This window comes from Psammomys obesus, unplaced genomic scaffold (assembly GCF_907164565.1).
Source record: "Psammomys obesus unplaced genomic scaffold, mPsaObe1.curated_primary_1811, whole genome shotgun sequence".
Classification (NCBI taxonomy): Eukaryota; Metazoa; Chordata; class Mammalia; order Rodentia; family Muridae; genus Psammomys; species Psammomys obesus.
In genome coordinates this window covers 37,032-53,493 of record NW_026596229.1, presented here as the reverse complement: position 1 = coordinate 53,493, position 16,462 = coordinate 37,032, and the positions used below count along the sequence as shown (strand labels likewise).

The following is a 16,462-nucleotide window of genomic DNA, read 5'->3' as shown; positions in this document are numbered from 1 at the left end:
AACATTTTTATAAGGCTGCATCATTATTGCACCACATTTAAAGTTTTAATGTTGTATTGATTTTCAGTTCTCCACAAACTAATGAGTTTTATCCACTCTAGTATAGACAAAAGGCCTGGCAGTGTGTTTGCAAAAATTGACATTAAATAAAAACGAGAATGTTAAAGCCAGTTTTGAAGGATCACAGGAGGTCTCAGAACACACATCCAGGCATGTACACATGCACATAGGACAGATTATAGAAGAGAGGGATGCAGTTTTGAAGACCCTGCATAATAAAGTTACAGTAAGCATGTAAGGCTTGGTGTGCATCTGACACATAAATGAATAGAAAAGGATGGAGAACAGAAACATTCTTTTTTTTTTTAATTTTATTTTTTTCTTATCAGTTACATTTTATTAACTCTGTATCCCAGCTGTGTCCCGCTCCCTCATTCCCTCCCAATCCCACCCTCCCTCCCTCCCTCATCTCCACCATGCCCCTTTCCAAGTCCACTGATGGGGGGGACCTCCTGCCCATTCATCCGATCCTGTTTTATCAGGTATCTTCAGGACTGGCTGCAAAGTCCTCCTCTGTGGCCTAGCAGGACTGCTCTTCCCTTGGGGGGTGGGGAGGTCAAAGAGCCAGTCCTTGAGTTCCTGTTAGAAATAGTCCTTGTTCCCCTCACCATGGGAAACCAATTGGTTACTGAGCTACCACAGGCTACATCTGAGCAGAGGTTCTAGGTTATATCCATACATGGTCCTTGGTTGAATGTCAGTCTCAGAAAAGACCCTGTGCCCAGATATATTTGGTCCTTGTGGAGCTCCTATCCTTTCCCCATCATACTAACTTCCCTTCTTTCATATGATTCCCTGTACTCTGCCAAAGGTTTGGTCATGAGTCTTTGTATCTGCTTTGAAAACACTGCTAGTTAGAGTCTTTCAGATGCGCTCAGAACAGAAATATTCTTATGAGAACATGTGAACTAAGTGAAGGCGGCATCATGAGCACAAGAAAGCACTGCCTTTCAATTACAGCCATACACCAGCTGATTCTTAATGTGAGCATCAAGCAGAACTTCTTTGAAACACTGATTTTCAATGTTCATTTCAGTGTTTCATTTCAATGTTCACTAACCATATTGGTTAGTGTAGTCTTATTTCCCATTCAGTGATAATCACTAAATGATTGCCTTGGGCCTGGGAACAGACTAAACACATTGTCCTATCCTATCTTGGAGCAGCTGCCTGCTAGTTTTGCCAGTTGGTGAAGGGCCTGAAATGGTCATGAAGCTTCAGGGTGGGGCTGTGATGGGGCCATGACTAATCCCTTTATTGAGGAAGCATCTAGGATCTAACAATAAGTTACATAGTGGAGCAGTTTTCATTCGATGCCAGTCGTATTTCCTTCAGCAGCATGTCTTCTAGTTTCATCCATTCTAAGACTGAATAATACTCCATTGTGTATATACACAAACATATATGTAAATATATGTACATTTACTCAATACAATCTCCATTCTTCTGTTCTTGGACACTTACATTATTCTCACTTCGTGGCTAATGTGAATAGTACTGTCATGAATTTAGAAGTATCACCCTGGAAAACCTAATTTCATTTCTTTAGGGTATGTCCTTCAAGTATGTATTTCTGGGTCACATGTTGGCACTGAGCTTAGCAACAGTATTGGAAATCATACCAAAGCTAAAGGAGAAACAAACAAACGGAAATTCATTAACTAGAAAACTCGCTGGGCAGCAAAGCAAAACTAAGAAATGTACGGATTGGGAAAAAATGGAAGCCCCACATCCAAAACACTAAGGAGTTCACAGTGATCTACACCAAACTGACAGAACGCTCAATAGGCAAGGCCATCTGAATGAACATTTTTCTTAAGAGAATATACAAATGGCCAACAAAAGAACTTGGCATTATGAACCATCAGGGAAATGTCAATCAAAACCCCCATGCTACCATCACCTCACACCTACTAGGATAGCTATTACCAAAAACACAAGTGTTGGCTTAGGTGTGGCGAAACGGGAAAGCTCGAACGCCATTGCTGACGATGTAAATTGAAGTCATTAACGGAAAGCATCACTCAGCTTCCTCTAACACATTAAAACTAGGTTTATCATAGGACCCAGCCTTAGTCCTTTGCGAAATTCTGTCATCTGTTCCCTTTTTGCTAGAAATCAAGGGCAGGGGCTCAGTCTCGCGCCAACCTCCCGCCTCCCTGTGAAGTCTGAGGCCAGCAGGGGGCACCATGGACCGCGAGTGGTGGCGCGGGAAGAGGAAGTGCTGCTGCCCGGCTCACCCAGTGCGGGGTGCACCCAGACTCTCCCGGGCCAGCTATGCGCAGTGGGTTCCGGGTCCGGTGACTGGCGGGACAGCATCGCCGAGTGCGCGGACGGAGGATCTGCCCTGCTGGCCTTGAGAGAAGTTTCCACGGCAGTGGTGCCCATGGCGGGCGAGGGACTCGGGCAACAGGGGGCGACGGCCACCGCGGCTCCTGAGACCCGTGAATACCTCTTCAAGGTGCTGGTCATCGGCGAGCTCGGCGTGGGCAAAACCAGCATCATCAAGCGCTATGTGCACCAGCTCTTCTCCCAGCACTACCGCGCCACCATCGGCGTGGACTTCGCCCTCAAAGTCCTCAACTGGGACAGCAGGACGCTAGTGCGCCTGCAGCTGTGGGACATCGCGGGTAAGCGGGCAGGGTCACAGCACCACCAGACTCTTGCTCCTCTCTGCCTCCTGGTTCCTCTCTTTTCTTTTCTCTGCCTGAGCTCCCTGCGGTTGTGCTTTTAGCAGTAGACAAATGGAACGGGAAGTGACGCCTGGAGAGGCTGAAAGGGCCCTGGAAGGTCGGCGTTGGGAGGCCTACCCGCTCTCCTACTGAAGTTCTAGGTGGCTAAAAGACTTGCCTGAAGTTCCACTACTGGTTAGTTTAGCGGTTTCCAACATGTGGGTCCCGACCCCATTCTCAGGGGCTGTCTAAGACCATCAGAAAACACAGATATTTACATAACGATTCATAACAGTAGCAAAATTACAGTTGTGAAGCAACAGCAAAAATAATGTTATGGTTTGAGGTCACCACAATATGAGGAACTGTATTAAAGGGTGGCAGTATTAGGAAGGTTGAGAACCACTAGGATACGGGTGCAACCAAACCCAACAAAACCTGGTTACTTTCTTCCCCTCACCCCCATCTGACTTCAGTCTGTGCTGCGTTGATGTAAGGGTTTTCTCTCTCCTGAGCCAAGATATTTTACCTCTGAGTAATGATAGACAACCTTATAATTTACTAAGAGAGGTTGGAACTATGGGTGAGAAAAACTTGGAGAGCAGCCAAGCCTTTGTGAGGGGAAACTCCATTTCTGAAATTCCTCTTACTTAGGAGGCCTAGTGACCCTGGGTTGGGAAAGTTCTGAAACTTTCCCGCTGCCTGCCTATCTAAACCAATATTTATGTCTTCCCTTGGGTACCTCCCTATCGGACAAGCACTTAATTGTTTACTTTTGCTTTCAGTTGTTGCTCTGGAATGTAAGAATCATTGTCTTTGAGAGGTGATTTGTGAACACCTGTGTTCTAGCTAGTGTGGTAGGAGCCCTATCCAGGTTCAACAAAAGGTGAACTTCTGTTCAGTTTAATGGAAATGGTAGCAAAGGTTGACCTGTTCAAACATTGCAAATGTTCAGAAGCTCTGCCTGCCAAGAGACATTTGAATGGGAGCTTGTTTAAAACCGGAGAATACCTTACTGTCCTTTCCGCAGAGTGCCTACCCCAAAGTCCCTGGAGGGTGTGGTTATACCACAGCTGGTGGTAGACTGGAGAGACGCATGACCTCTGCCTGCCAGTCATAACTCTGTTCTTTATAGCCACTCCACATGAAGAAGTATTGATGAACTTGACACTCAGTTGCTTAAGAGCAGAGTCTAATATAGATGAGAAGATACATTTATGTACCTCAAAATCAATGTCAGCTTGTTTTGTTTTTTTCTTCAAAAACCAAGAATCCATTTCAAGTATCATTCTTTAAAGCCAGAGGCTTTGTTTGAAACACTTTCTGCTGCTACCCAGAACACTAGTCCACGTTCTATTGCTTCTTGATGTCTCATCCTGAAGGTTGCCTTGGCATGTGATGGTCGCCAGTAGGGTATCCAGTGCGGCTTTTTCACTGAGATGCTTTGAAACCCCTGCTGAGAATGGCAATTCAGTTTCATTTTGTATGTGCAAATTATTAAATTATGTTTGGAGAGTTGAGGAAACAAAAGCAGGAGTTTGTGGTGTTGGTGGCCCATGCCTTTAGTCCCTGCACTTCAGAGGAAGAGGCAAGCAGGCGAATCTCTGAGTTCCAGGTCAGCCTGGTTTACAGAATGAGGTCCAAGACAGCCAGGGCTACATAGAGAAACCCTGTTTTGAAAGGCCAAAAGGGAATTTTTTTTTCTGCATATCACCTCTGCTCTTTGCATGCCTCCCCTTCCCACTTTTTCTTTCTCTCTGTGAAGCTCAAGATGGCCTTCAACTCTAGATCCTCCTACCTCAGCCTTCTTACTGTCAGCACAAGAGTGAGCCAGCACACCCAGCTTCATTCTTCTTGAATGACACCATAGCCAGGAGGGAGAGATTGACCATCTGCCTGCCATAATGACACATCCTTTTACTTTTGCTAACATCTGAAGCTCCAGCTTTGTTGGAAAGGAAAGAAACATTTTAAAGTCTCCAAAAGTGATCTCTGGTGTTAACTGATGCTTTTCAGCAGGAAGAACTCATGTAGCATTCAGCAAATACATGACTACAAATAACAGAACTAGAGAAAAACTTATAAGGTAACAAGATACTAATTTGCTTTTCTCAGAGACAGAGTTTGGGGCAAGATGTTCTAATATGCAAATATGAAGAGACACAAATAACTTGGATTTGGGCTAGAACTTACAGAACTGCACCCTCAACTATGCTTGATTTGAACATTTGAGTTACTGATGATCCCTACTTAGCTCATACCATTTTAATGAGGGAGAAGTTGTGTAATGAAGACAATGCCAAAACATTCCCACAAGGCTAAGCATATGCCATATGTGATTTACAGCACTGAATCATACTGAGTTCTGAAAGAATAAAAGTATTCCCTGATTGCAAAACAAACGGAAGAGCCAGCCACGTGACATGACTCAATTGCTAGTTTCTTCTCAATATGGTTGTTCTGGAGATTGTAGCGGTGGACCAGGGCCATAAAAAGATGATGTCTACAGTCAGAAAAGCTTTGAGAAGTATAATAGGCAAGAATTGCTGAAAACTTTCTGTAAAGGGTGCCAAACAGGTTCATACAAACCCTTTGAATTAAAGACCATAGTGATTTGCTGGTACAGGCGTCAACAAAATGTTTCTCATTGCAATGAGGGAATTCAAATCAGAGCGTTTATCTCATATTCTAGACTCATAACAATTACTATTTCTTCCTACCCGCATTCCAACATTTTCATGTCATTTGCCTAAGTTCAGAAATTCCACAGTAGACAGGTTTTGACTGGCTTCATTCTTCTAAAACGTATTTTGAAAGATTTTCTAAACTATGGACATTTCTGTATGCAATGAACTATTTATGGCTACAAGAACACACCCTTAAAAAAATCTAAGCAATAATTATAGTTGTTTTTCTTGTCTCTGGTAAACACTCGCTGATGAAGCCTGGAAGCCATGTAGTCCAGGAATGAAGTGTTATTTTCAAATACATTCTTGGAAAAAGTGTATTCATTGTGTGTACGTTATGCTGACCATAGGCTTTCCATATGGAATTTTCTCTGTCTAACTGTGGAAGTGGGAGAGTTCTTAATGGTGAGATCGGAAATCAAGGAAACTTGTCTTAGAATTCCATCCAAGTGTTCGCATCAAAAGCCCTTTTCCTTTTGACCCAGCAATCCAGGCATAGATGGCCCCTTTCATCTGCTTTCTGAGGCAGAGATAGAAAAAAATAAGTGGATAGAAAATTTGTAGTTTGATTGTTTCTATTGGTCATTTTAACTGACAGATAGCCTGTATTCTCTCCCACCCGATGTTCCCCCACTGGATTCTTTCTGTAAAGTTTATTTATGCATCCCTGCCATAGCTTGTGACTGCTCTTGAGGTTATTCTGAGAATGTTGGGGCTCCTGTTGTGATCATCTGGAGTCAGAACCACAGGGGCCTTAGGATCTACTGTCAATGACATGCACAGATTCTTTAGCATTTGCTCTGTCTTGTAGACTTGGCTTTATCTGACAAATGTGTCCATCTAACCTGATTTAGCAGAAGAGTTACCCTTTTCACACACAAGTCTGGGGTTGGGCATTCCAGGACTGATGTATAATACCATAAAGTCCTCAGAAAAAAACTGACTTTCCACCGCTCAGTTATTCCAAGGCTGTGTTATCTGTTTCAGCAGTCCAGTAAAATGGCATGCCTAGACTCATGTTTTAAACTGGATCTTCAGCTCTCTCCAAAATATTCTATAATGGGAAATTGGGGCTAACAATTAGCAATCCTGCGAAACTGCCAAATCAGAATTTGAACCACTCGGAAGGTTATCATCTATCATCTACTAAAGCTGAGAAGCATTGTTCTGTCTTCGGCCCTGTAGCACCCTGGCAACACACCCACATTCCCACTACACTCTAGGAGCTTATCTTTTCATCAGACAGCCTGCCTGGCATCCATGTTCCTTTGAACTCACACTTACTATGTCCTGATTCACTTCCTTTCCCAGCATCATAGCACTTCCGTAGAAGTGCCATCATGCCATCTTCAGCTCTGTGTTGCCATAAGTCTCTGGTGGAGGCTAGTTTATGGACACCATAGAAGTTTACATATAAAAACATGCTTTGTTCCAGTTGAATACATTTATTTAAAGGATTAACAACAATATCATAATCATTTAAAGCTATTATGAATTTGGACACAAATTAGCAAGGTATTTTTATTTGCATAATGATCCTCTTATAATCTATGATTGGAGGTTGACTGTTGCCAGTGCTTTGTCTCTGAAATGCACCATGAGATTTAAGGATTTTCTGTAAGAGACCCTCTGTTTACTAATTAGAAATTGAATGTCTCTTCCAAGTCACCTTGTTTGGTTAGTGAGTTAGTCGTGTTAACTCCCAGTGTATGGGGAAGAGGTGAGTACCTGTAAGTGGGAGTCTGAGCATCATTTCAGTCTATTGACTCATGGTTTGTGTTAGCAAGTTTATATTTTGAATTTCAACTAATTACTAGAAACATTTGGATTATCGAGAAGGAGGCATAAATATAATATAGAGAAAAAGCCCAAGCAAAAGTCATGATGAAAATCCCAAGATCAAGTTTCTGTAAATTGTGCTTCTGATAAAACCAGAATATGGTGTTTTCTTTATTAAATCTGAAGGGAAATACATTCTTTGTTTAATTGTTAAACAATGAGTGTGATAAGGCAATTAAAGAAATAAAGCAAAAGATTTTGTGTATGTTTTAACAAAATATAATTTTTTTTTTAACCTGGAAAAACACTAATTTTGCTGTTTGACCCTCCTCAGTGTCATTAATGTGGAGTACTCCAAATAGCAAGATAAACATTTTAATCTTTTGCAAACCTATATATTTTAAGATGTCTGCATTTGCATACATTTGGAGCCTGCATAACTCCCTCTGAACTTACTTTTCTCATCCTTCCTGCTTGCCAAAATTTCAAGTTATACTCAACATGCCTTCCTCCAGAGGCATGTTTAAGAGACAAAATGTTTAAGAGAAAAAACATTTTGAGAGTCATTGAAATTGTGCTGTCAGTATGTCAGCAACAATGCAGATGACAAAGGCTGCCCCTAGCATCAGAGTGACTGGTGCGCTCTGCAATAGGGGATCTTCCCTCAGCTGCTGTAGTAAAGCACAAGATAACTGGGGATGGGGGTGGGATGATATTGTACTCTGCTTGAGGAAGTCACTCTTAGCTACTGACATTGACAAGACTCTCGTCTGCCACAGGGGACACAGGCAGAAATATCCATTCCAGCAAATGTCTGGATAACAGATTGGTTAGCACAGTAGTACAATCAACCCAGAGAACTTGAGCGTCTCCTTGGGACTCCATTTTCTCCACAGTAAAACAAGAGAGCTTGACTAACTGGATGCTTCCACCTGTCTTCCACTTTTGACCAATAATGCGTCTTCCAGCACTGCTCAAAGAAGTTGTTGCAAAGGGTTCTTCCTGAAAATTTTTTTTTGTCAACAAACCCGTTAGAATGGTGAACCTCTAAATTCTAATCAATTTTCCTATCAATGTAAGCTTTAATTCAGAACATGCACACTCTATAGGAAGCAAGACTTCCTTAATCCCCATCGTAACTACTGTGGACGGGCTTCCTCCATTCCCCAGCTGATTCATATTTAAAAATTCATCAGGTTCCAAGCCAGCATGGGCAGAGTTTGTCTGCTTTGTGGCAATTGTCTGTTCTAATGTTTTGATTACTCTGTTAACTGGGTCTTTTCTCTTCTTGCTTGAGAATCCTCTTTCTGATCTTACTCTGGATGCAAATTGTCACTGGGTAAGTGATTGACATTTGATCTTCCAGTCAGTTCCTATGCTTTTTATTTGCTTAATTGTGTAACTGACACTTTTTTTTTTTTTTTTTTTTTTTTTACTTAATAGACCGGTTTTTGTTTGTTTGTTTTGTTTTTGTTTTTGTACAGTTTCTGATGTGAGGGCTGTCAGGAAGAATTTCCTTTTAGTCTTGACATCTCAGAGAAACTATCTGACATTTCTAAGCCAACATATCTTCCTCCCAAATCTCTTACCATAGACATTTCTGATTTTGTATGAGTTATCAGAAAGGGCATATGAGTACCTCTTTTAATACCACAGGTTACAATTAACAAAAACTTATTTGGGATTTTTCAGGAGATTCACTTAAAAAAGTAAGAGTTATGGAAGCCTAGTGGCTCTTTGGAACATATAGTTATCCATTCTTTTACTAGTTTGGCACCTTATCTTTTTGAAATTCAAAGAATGGTTAAGCTGGGAACTATGTAATTACCCTGAAATGTTAATATTTCCATCTTTTTTAACCTAAGACTATCTTAGTGAGACTAATTACTTGTCCCTAGTTCTTTCATGTTCATTAATTAAAGTTCATAACAGTAGATTCCTTTAGTCTCACTAGTAGAAGTTGAAATCCAAACAACTTCAATACATCTGTCTAGTCTTTTTGTAAAAGCTGGTGACCTTGAACTTGGACTGTTAAAATATTCTAAGTGAACATAATGGTGTAGTTGTTAAATGTACATTTATAGAGAAAGCTACAAGACTAAGTTTTCTTAAATGTCAGCATTATGATCTAATGAACTACACAAATAAACTAAAATCAGATTTATCTTACCAATAAAATATGACCATGATAGGTCCTAACATATGACCATTTGTTACAATAAAATTCTAATGATTGGACATAGGAAGAATCACAAGCCCACATTTAAAATTATAATGGCATTGTAGAATTTGGAGAAATTTGGATTTAGCATAAAATATAGATAAAGCTTGTTCCTTGTCATGTGTTCTAACAAGAAAATGTGCTCCTACAGTGCCTTTGTCTTAGATCATAGTGATAATCTTAGATTCTTACTGCTTGCCATTCATTTCCCCCCTCTGTATCTCATCAGTAACTTGACAGCCTAAAGATGAGCTTAAGAATGCAAGGCAACTGCAAGATCCTCGGAAAGCTTGCCTCCTTTAGTTAGTGTCACTATGATCTGGACCAGGCATCTTTTTGCCCCTCTTTTCGTCTGTCAGATAAAGACTGGTAGAAGATTATGTGGAAGATTTGTTTGGCAGCTGATAGAAACAGCATGTTCTGCAGGCCAGTTTGGGTATGCAGATGGTTCTCTGTTGAGTAGCAAAATTTGCTCAGTGTTTAGCAGAAGTTCAGTTCTTTTCAAAGGACTGTATCTGAAGAACTGTGCAACTGAACTGTCTCACAACCACACAACCAGCTGTGCCACTGCTGGTTTGGAAAGCACAGGTTTTCCGCTGTTGGTTTCTGAGAGGAGAGCCATTCTGGACTGAGTCAAAAGCAGGTAGATATGGGCTAGAGATAGAAAGGGAAGGAGAACTGAGATCACAAGCTATGCTGTCTCCTGTCCAGTCTTGATGTTTCTGACTGGCGTTTTACCACATCACCTACCTGCATTCTGCAAACTTCATAATATTCTATTTTTGTTTCTTCTTCCACTTCTACCTTTCTGTTTTCCCCAGTGCCTGTCTCCTCTTAGACTAAGGGGAGAGAAGGCAGAACTAGCTCTCTGTGCTGCTTGCAGTACTGGCATCCTGAAGTTTATGGTGATATATCCTACAAAGGATTAGTTCCTCCTGTCAAGCAAATTGTCAGCTACTTTTGCCACGTCCATGGACCGTAGTTTTGGGTGAATGTCTTTAATCTCAACAGTTTATTCTGAAGTGTAGTGAGAGGTCCCTGTTTCTCAAAATAGGTTTTGGAATCTTTGAGCATGCACCTGCACCTTAATATGACCCTCACATTTAATCTCCTTTTGTATTCATTTCTAGGGCAGGAACGGTTTGGCAACATGACCCGAGTATACTACAAGGAAGCTCTTGGAGCGTTTGTAGTCTTTGATCTATCAAGAAGTTCCACATTTGAGGCAGTCTTAAAATGGAAAAGTGACCTGGATAATAAAGTTCATCTTCCCAATGGCAGCCCCATTCCTGCTGTCCTCCTAGCAAACAAATGTGACCAGAAGAAGGACAACAACCAGAGTCCTTCCCAGATGGACCAGTTCTGTAAAGACCATGGCTTCACTGGATGGTTTGAAACCTCTGCCAAGGTGAGATGGATTTGCTGATGAGTCTATTTCTGTTGTCCTTGTCAGGTTGAGCTGGCATGAAAAGTGTATAGATGGATTTCTGCAAGGAGTTTTGTAAGCCCAGAGTAAGAAAGCATAGTGTGGGTATGTTAGTCTCCCCCTCTGAAGCACAAGTGCTTTCTTTCCTTTTTCTTTTTGCTTTGTTTCGTTTGTTTGTTTGTTTTAAGACAGGGTTTGTCTGTAGCCTTGGTTGTCCTGGACTTGTTTTGTAGACCAGGCTGGCCTCGAACTCATAGCAATCTGCTTGCCTCTGCTGGGATTAAGGACCTGCCCTTAATCCACGCCCTGTGCAGAAGTACTTTCAAAGTCAGCTGACTGAGCCCTGAACTGAAGAACAGCACTGTTGTTCAGAGCAAAGTCACATGACATTTTCTGCAAGTTTGAGTTCTTAACCAAGGTGTTTCTCTGCTACTACTGGAGTGAATGGGAGATAAGGTGCTTTGTCAAAGACAAACACGTTTTGACTTTTGAAAAAGGGGAGGAACATGAGGAAATGTTTTTAGAAGACAAATGTCAAATGCATGGCTCATACTGAACAGTCACCAGCACACTGGATTAACTCTGAGAGCTTTCAGAGAGATCAAACTGTCAGCATTTACTATGTGCTTCTTCCTAAATAATTGAATGGACTTTTAATTCTGCTATCATTGGGAACTGCTTTTTTTTTCTGTTTTAGAAAATAAAATCACTAGGATAAAGTTTGAGAAGCTTAGCCATGTAGGAACACTAGAAAACCAAGATCAAAACAAAACAGAAAAAACAGAGGTACACAATACTGGAGGGTTGTATACCTTGGAATTGTTAAATAAGAGCATTCAATAACCATCAGATTTGCATAAAAATAATGACTTTTTGAGAAATTCTATGATAAACATTAACTCCTAAATTTGCATATTCTTTATACTGCTCCAGCTTATAATATGTGTGGTATATATTATTTATACATGCATATACACGTAGTTTATGTGTATGCGTGTGTGTATGTATACACACCATTGTTTCTGCAAATCTCCTTCCTGAGCTTTACTAGGCTCTTATCTTCATGGTGGGAGATTATTTGATGTCAGTTCTCATTGGAATGATGAAAGCAAGTAATGAGTGATCACATCACAAGGCAGCCTCAAAGTGTTGAATTATGACAATGGAGTCACTGGCCAAGGAAAGTCTCCTGGAGACAGAAGTGAGTGGTCCGAGACATATACTGTTTTGATAAATATGGTATCTTATGCTATCCTTAGTTTCATAAACAGATAGTTGTGGTAGGAGGAAGATGAAACCCAGAGGTGCTGCAGGAGTTATTCATCCTGGCAGGAAGGAGCAAATCACAGGAGGAAAAGCATCATGGACAGACTGAGTTTTTCAGGTCTGTGCCTCTCTCTGTCCCATGTGCATGCTGGGCAATTTGCTTTAACTTCCCATAGAAAAGTGGAATGTGTGCAACTACATATATACGTGGAGGAATTTCCCACATTGCCTGTTGTTGTTGGTTAATATTTATTATTGATTTATCTTTTAGTTGACCAGGGGTTAGTCCTAAACCAGCTGTATACCCAAATCACCACACAGAGACTAGGATTTATTTAATTAACCTGGAGCACAATACTGGGCAATGATTACGCCATCTTAAACCTCCAAACCTACATAGTTTCCTACCATTCAGATTTCACCCATTATACTTGCTTTTAGTCATATCTTAGGTCCGGATCATCTCTCCTCATGGTTCTAAGTTCTCTCCTCTCCTGACCTCTCTGCTCCTCCCTCCTGCTTCCTCTCTCTCCCCTCTGGACCAGATGTCCCACCCTATCCTCTCTATTGCTCAGCATTGGGGCTGGTTGTTTAATTGACAATATAGAGAACAAATGGTGGCATGTTTACACACTTGAGACAGGTGATGCTTAGAAAAAGCATCAAAATGCAATGTCTGGATTGAAATCAGATAGTGAGGTAGAGAAATCAGCATTTATATAAACAAGGGTACATTCCACAAGAATATTATACCAACAATTGCCTCTAAAATTCCATGTAGTATTTATTATCTTCTAGCTAACAAATTTTAATTTAAAAAAATCTGCCTATAAAATTCATAAATGATTGTCATAATACCTATAATTTGAAACTGTATAAGCAACTGGCTTTATTACATTTTTAGCCAAGATGCAGTATGGAAGAGAGAGGACAAACATATTATAAGTGAACATTTTTATCCAGTGGTGTGCTTCCCTCAAGGGTTCTAGAAAGAGCTTCTACCTGATTTCCTGTGATAATTCAGGAGTCTCCTAGACTCTAGAATCTAGTGTATAACATTACTATGAATTTTTACTTTAAAAGTTGGAAAAGAATTAAATCAAGGTTTTAAGTACTACCAATAAATGTACTTCTGAGCCAGTCAGCAACTAACTTCAAACTTGGATTTTGTTTGAATTCTAGATATGTGGATTCTAGTAGGTTTTTTGAGTTCACAAATTTAGTCTTTTCCACTTTGTGGTACATAATGAATTCTAATATGAAACTTTTGAACTCATATGACTGTAATATGGCATTTCTGTTCCCACTCAGCTCCACTAAAACAGAGCCGTACTGCTTGAAGGAGAATAGCCCCATAGACTCATATATCAAATACAGATCCAATTGATGGAACCATTTGGGAAGGTTTAGGAGATGTGACCTTGTTGGAGGAAATACATCACTAGGGACCAGTTTTGAAGTTTTATAGTCTTACATAATTTCAAGTTTTTTCTCTCTTCCTCACTCATATGATTTAAAATGTGATTTCTCACTCTTAGCTGGTTGCTCCAGCTGCCATGCCTGCCTGTTGCCATGCTTGCCCATGATGGTGACAGAACCTCTGAACTTCATCTTCCACTTCAACGATCTGTTCCTGAAACTAAAGACAGCATAAGATACCATATTTATCAAAAAAAAAAAAAAAAAAAAGCATACATCTGGGATCTCTTTCTTTGCCTCCAGGAGCCTCTCCTTGGCTACTCACTCTGTGACCATCACTCAACATTTTGAGACTGCCCTTATCACCTCATGCATGCCCTCTCCTCACTTGCTTTCATCATTGTCATGAGAACTGACATGGAGTAATCTCCCACTTGCAAGCCTCAAAAATCCTTTCCTCTATAAGTTGTCTTGATCATGATGGTGTTTATTGCAGGAACAAAAGAGTAGCTGATGATGAGGGTGAATGACAAGAACTGAAAGACACCTGGAAATTCAAAGACCTTTGCTTGTGTTAAAGTTATCTTGAGAATAAAGTTCTTAAAGCAGTTAGTACTGTGAAAGCAATATGAATCACGAGCATCACTCCTAAATAAACAGTCTCACTGTCTGAGAAAGTTTGTACAAATAAGGAAGCAGACAATGAGGCATTTCATAGTGTTGGATTTGTTTGGGGACATTAATGTAAATAGTTTCATATTTATATATCTATGTGTGTGTTCATATATGTACACTTATTTTCATGTATATTTATATTTATAAATATATAAAAATATGTGACAAGGTGTGTGTGTGTTTATACCTGTATTTAATAGCTTTCTCAGCCAAGAGTACTGGAGGCAGTAACACCATATAAGAAATGAACTTTCCTAGTCTTTACAATCTGGTTTGTATATACAATTTTTTAAATAAACAAAATGAAGATGTCAGCAGGAAGACATGATAGAAATAGAAATTGAGATGGTCTGTGTTGCCAGACAGTAAGGAAGCATTCACAAAACAGTGTGGACATATCACAAAGAGCATAGGTGCCTGCTTACATAAACCACAAAATTATAGGACAACAAATGTAAAGTATAATTGCTATGGGCTTAGTGGGTAAAATTGATAACAGCCCATGATGTGCACAAACAAGTGATAAATACATTTTTTCTCTCACAGTCAAGTCCTAACTAGTAAATGGAGAAGGACTGGTGCAAATGAAAGGCCAGCTTCCAATATCACAGTGATAATTGCTCAGGAGATAATAGATGATAAAGTTAGTGGCAAAAGTATGGAAGAAACAGGATATTTACCTATCTGTATTCACTAAGTCCAAAGGGGGAATTGCAACTTTACAACAAGAAGCCTGGCAGTAATGACTTTAATCTGGGTGTCTCCTGCACTTTGCAGACATATGGTTCCATTCCCACCAAGAATGCAAAAGTTGAGGTTACACAAAACCCAGGCCAAGGGCTATTCTCTGGCTAGTGCTGTCCAAGACATCCCTTGAGGTCACAAACGTGATGTAACTATTAAGGTGTTTCCTGTGTTTCAATAAATAACCTCCGACTCACGCTGCAGCAATGATCCTAATTAACTCAGCGAATCACACACACACACACACACACACACACACACACAGAGTTGGAAGTAGAAGGGAGCCTTCATGGGAAGAAGGGGCTTGAGGGAAGAGGGTAGGGGACTGTATATGTTTGAGAGAGATTCGCAGAAGAGAAAAAGGAATAAATTCATTTTTGTACACATGTGGAGCTTTCAAAGGATGCATAGGAAAGTAATTAAACCAATGCTTGGTTCTTAGTGTAACAGTCACTAGTTGGAGAAGAAGTTAACTGATGTGTTTACAGTGTGTCCTCTGGTGTGTCTACCTAGTCCCCTTACTGTGCTCATCAGTTACTTCCAAGGCCACAGCCAGTACTAATCTCTCCTTTCTGTGCCCCTATTACAGGATAATATAAACATCGATGAGGCCACCCGGTTCCTAGTGGAAAACATGCTTGCAAACCAGCAACGCTTTCCTAAAGAAGAAACCGACATGGACAAAATTAAACTGGTTGAGGAGCCCCTCACTCCCAAACCCCGGTCCCAGTGCTGCTGAAGTGTCTTTGTACCCCCGTACTGTCTGCTTGGTCGTGTGTGTGTGTGTGTGTGTGTGTGTGTGTGTGTGTGTGTGTGTCTGAGGATACTCACAGTGCCATCATCCCCTGTGAATCTCTCTCAGGGGCGCTTTACCATCCTTACTGCACAGGAACCGCTCTTCTGAAGCTAGAGATCGGTGGAGAACTGTTCCCACTAGAGGCCCCGGGACTCTGCCGGATGATCCCTAGGCTCTTTTTGTTCTGCCAAATGCAGACTAATGTTTACATCCTTTGAAACATTTTTGTACATGAATTTCAAGTGTTAGCTTTCAGTGTAAGTACTGGAGTAGTAGTAAAACTTCCTCATGGGGTTTATGACATTTTGAGTGTCTTTGTTCCTGTATTCATATCATCCTCACCTAACCACTGGTTTTTCTTTTTCTTTTTCTTTTTGAAGCTGTTGGTTACAAAGACTTGAAAGTCTCATGTAGTTACTTCCTAGTAAAACTCTGTACTTCATGTAAAATTTTTATCCTTAAAACCGTGATTCTATGGCAGAGAAACACTTAAAGAAATGCTCATCCTCATTAGCCATCAGGGAAATGCAAATTAAAACGACCCTGAGATATCACCTTACACCCATCAGAATGGCCAAAATGAAAAACTCAAGGGACAACATATGCTGGAGAGGTTGTGGAGAAAGGGGAACCCTCCTCCACTGCTGGTGGGAATGTAAACTGGTTCAACCACTCTGGAAATCTATCTGGCGCTTTCTAAGACAATTAGGAATAGTG

General features: G+C 40.7%; 1 protein-coding gene across 1 annotated transcript; it reads left to right on the top strand.

Annotated features, from left to right (window-relative positions):
* Window positions 1-2,276: 2,276 nt before the first annotated feature.
* Window positions 2,277-16,048, top strand: Rab32 (RAB32, member RAS oncogene family). Its single transcript, XM_055595874.1, has 3 exons — window positions 2,277-2,690; window positions 10,550-10,827; window positions 15,539-16,048. The coding sequence occupies exons 1-3, from the start codon at window positions 2,447-2,449 to the stop codon at window positions 15,686-15,688; spliced, it is 672 nt and encodes a 223-aa protein (XP_055451849.1). The 5' UTR covers window positions 2,277-2,446; the 3' UTR covers window positions 15,689-16,048.
* The last annotated feature ends 414 nt before the right edge of the window (window positions 16,049-16,462 follow it).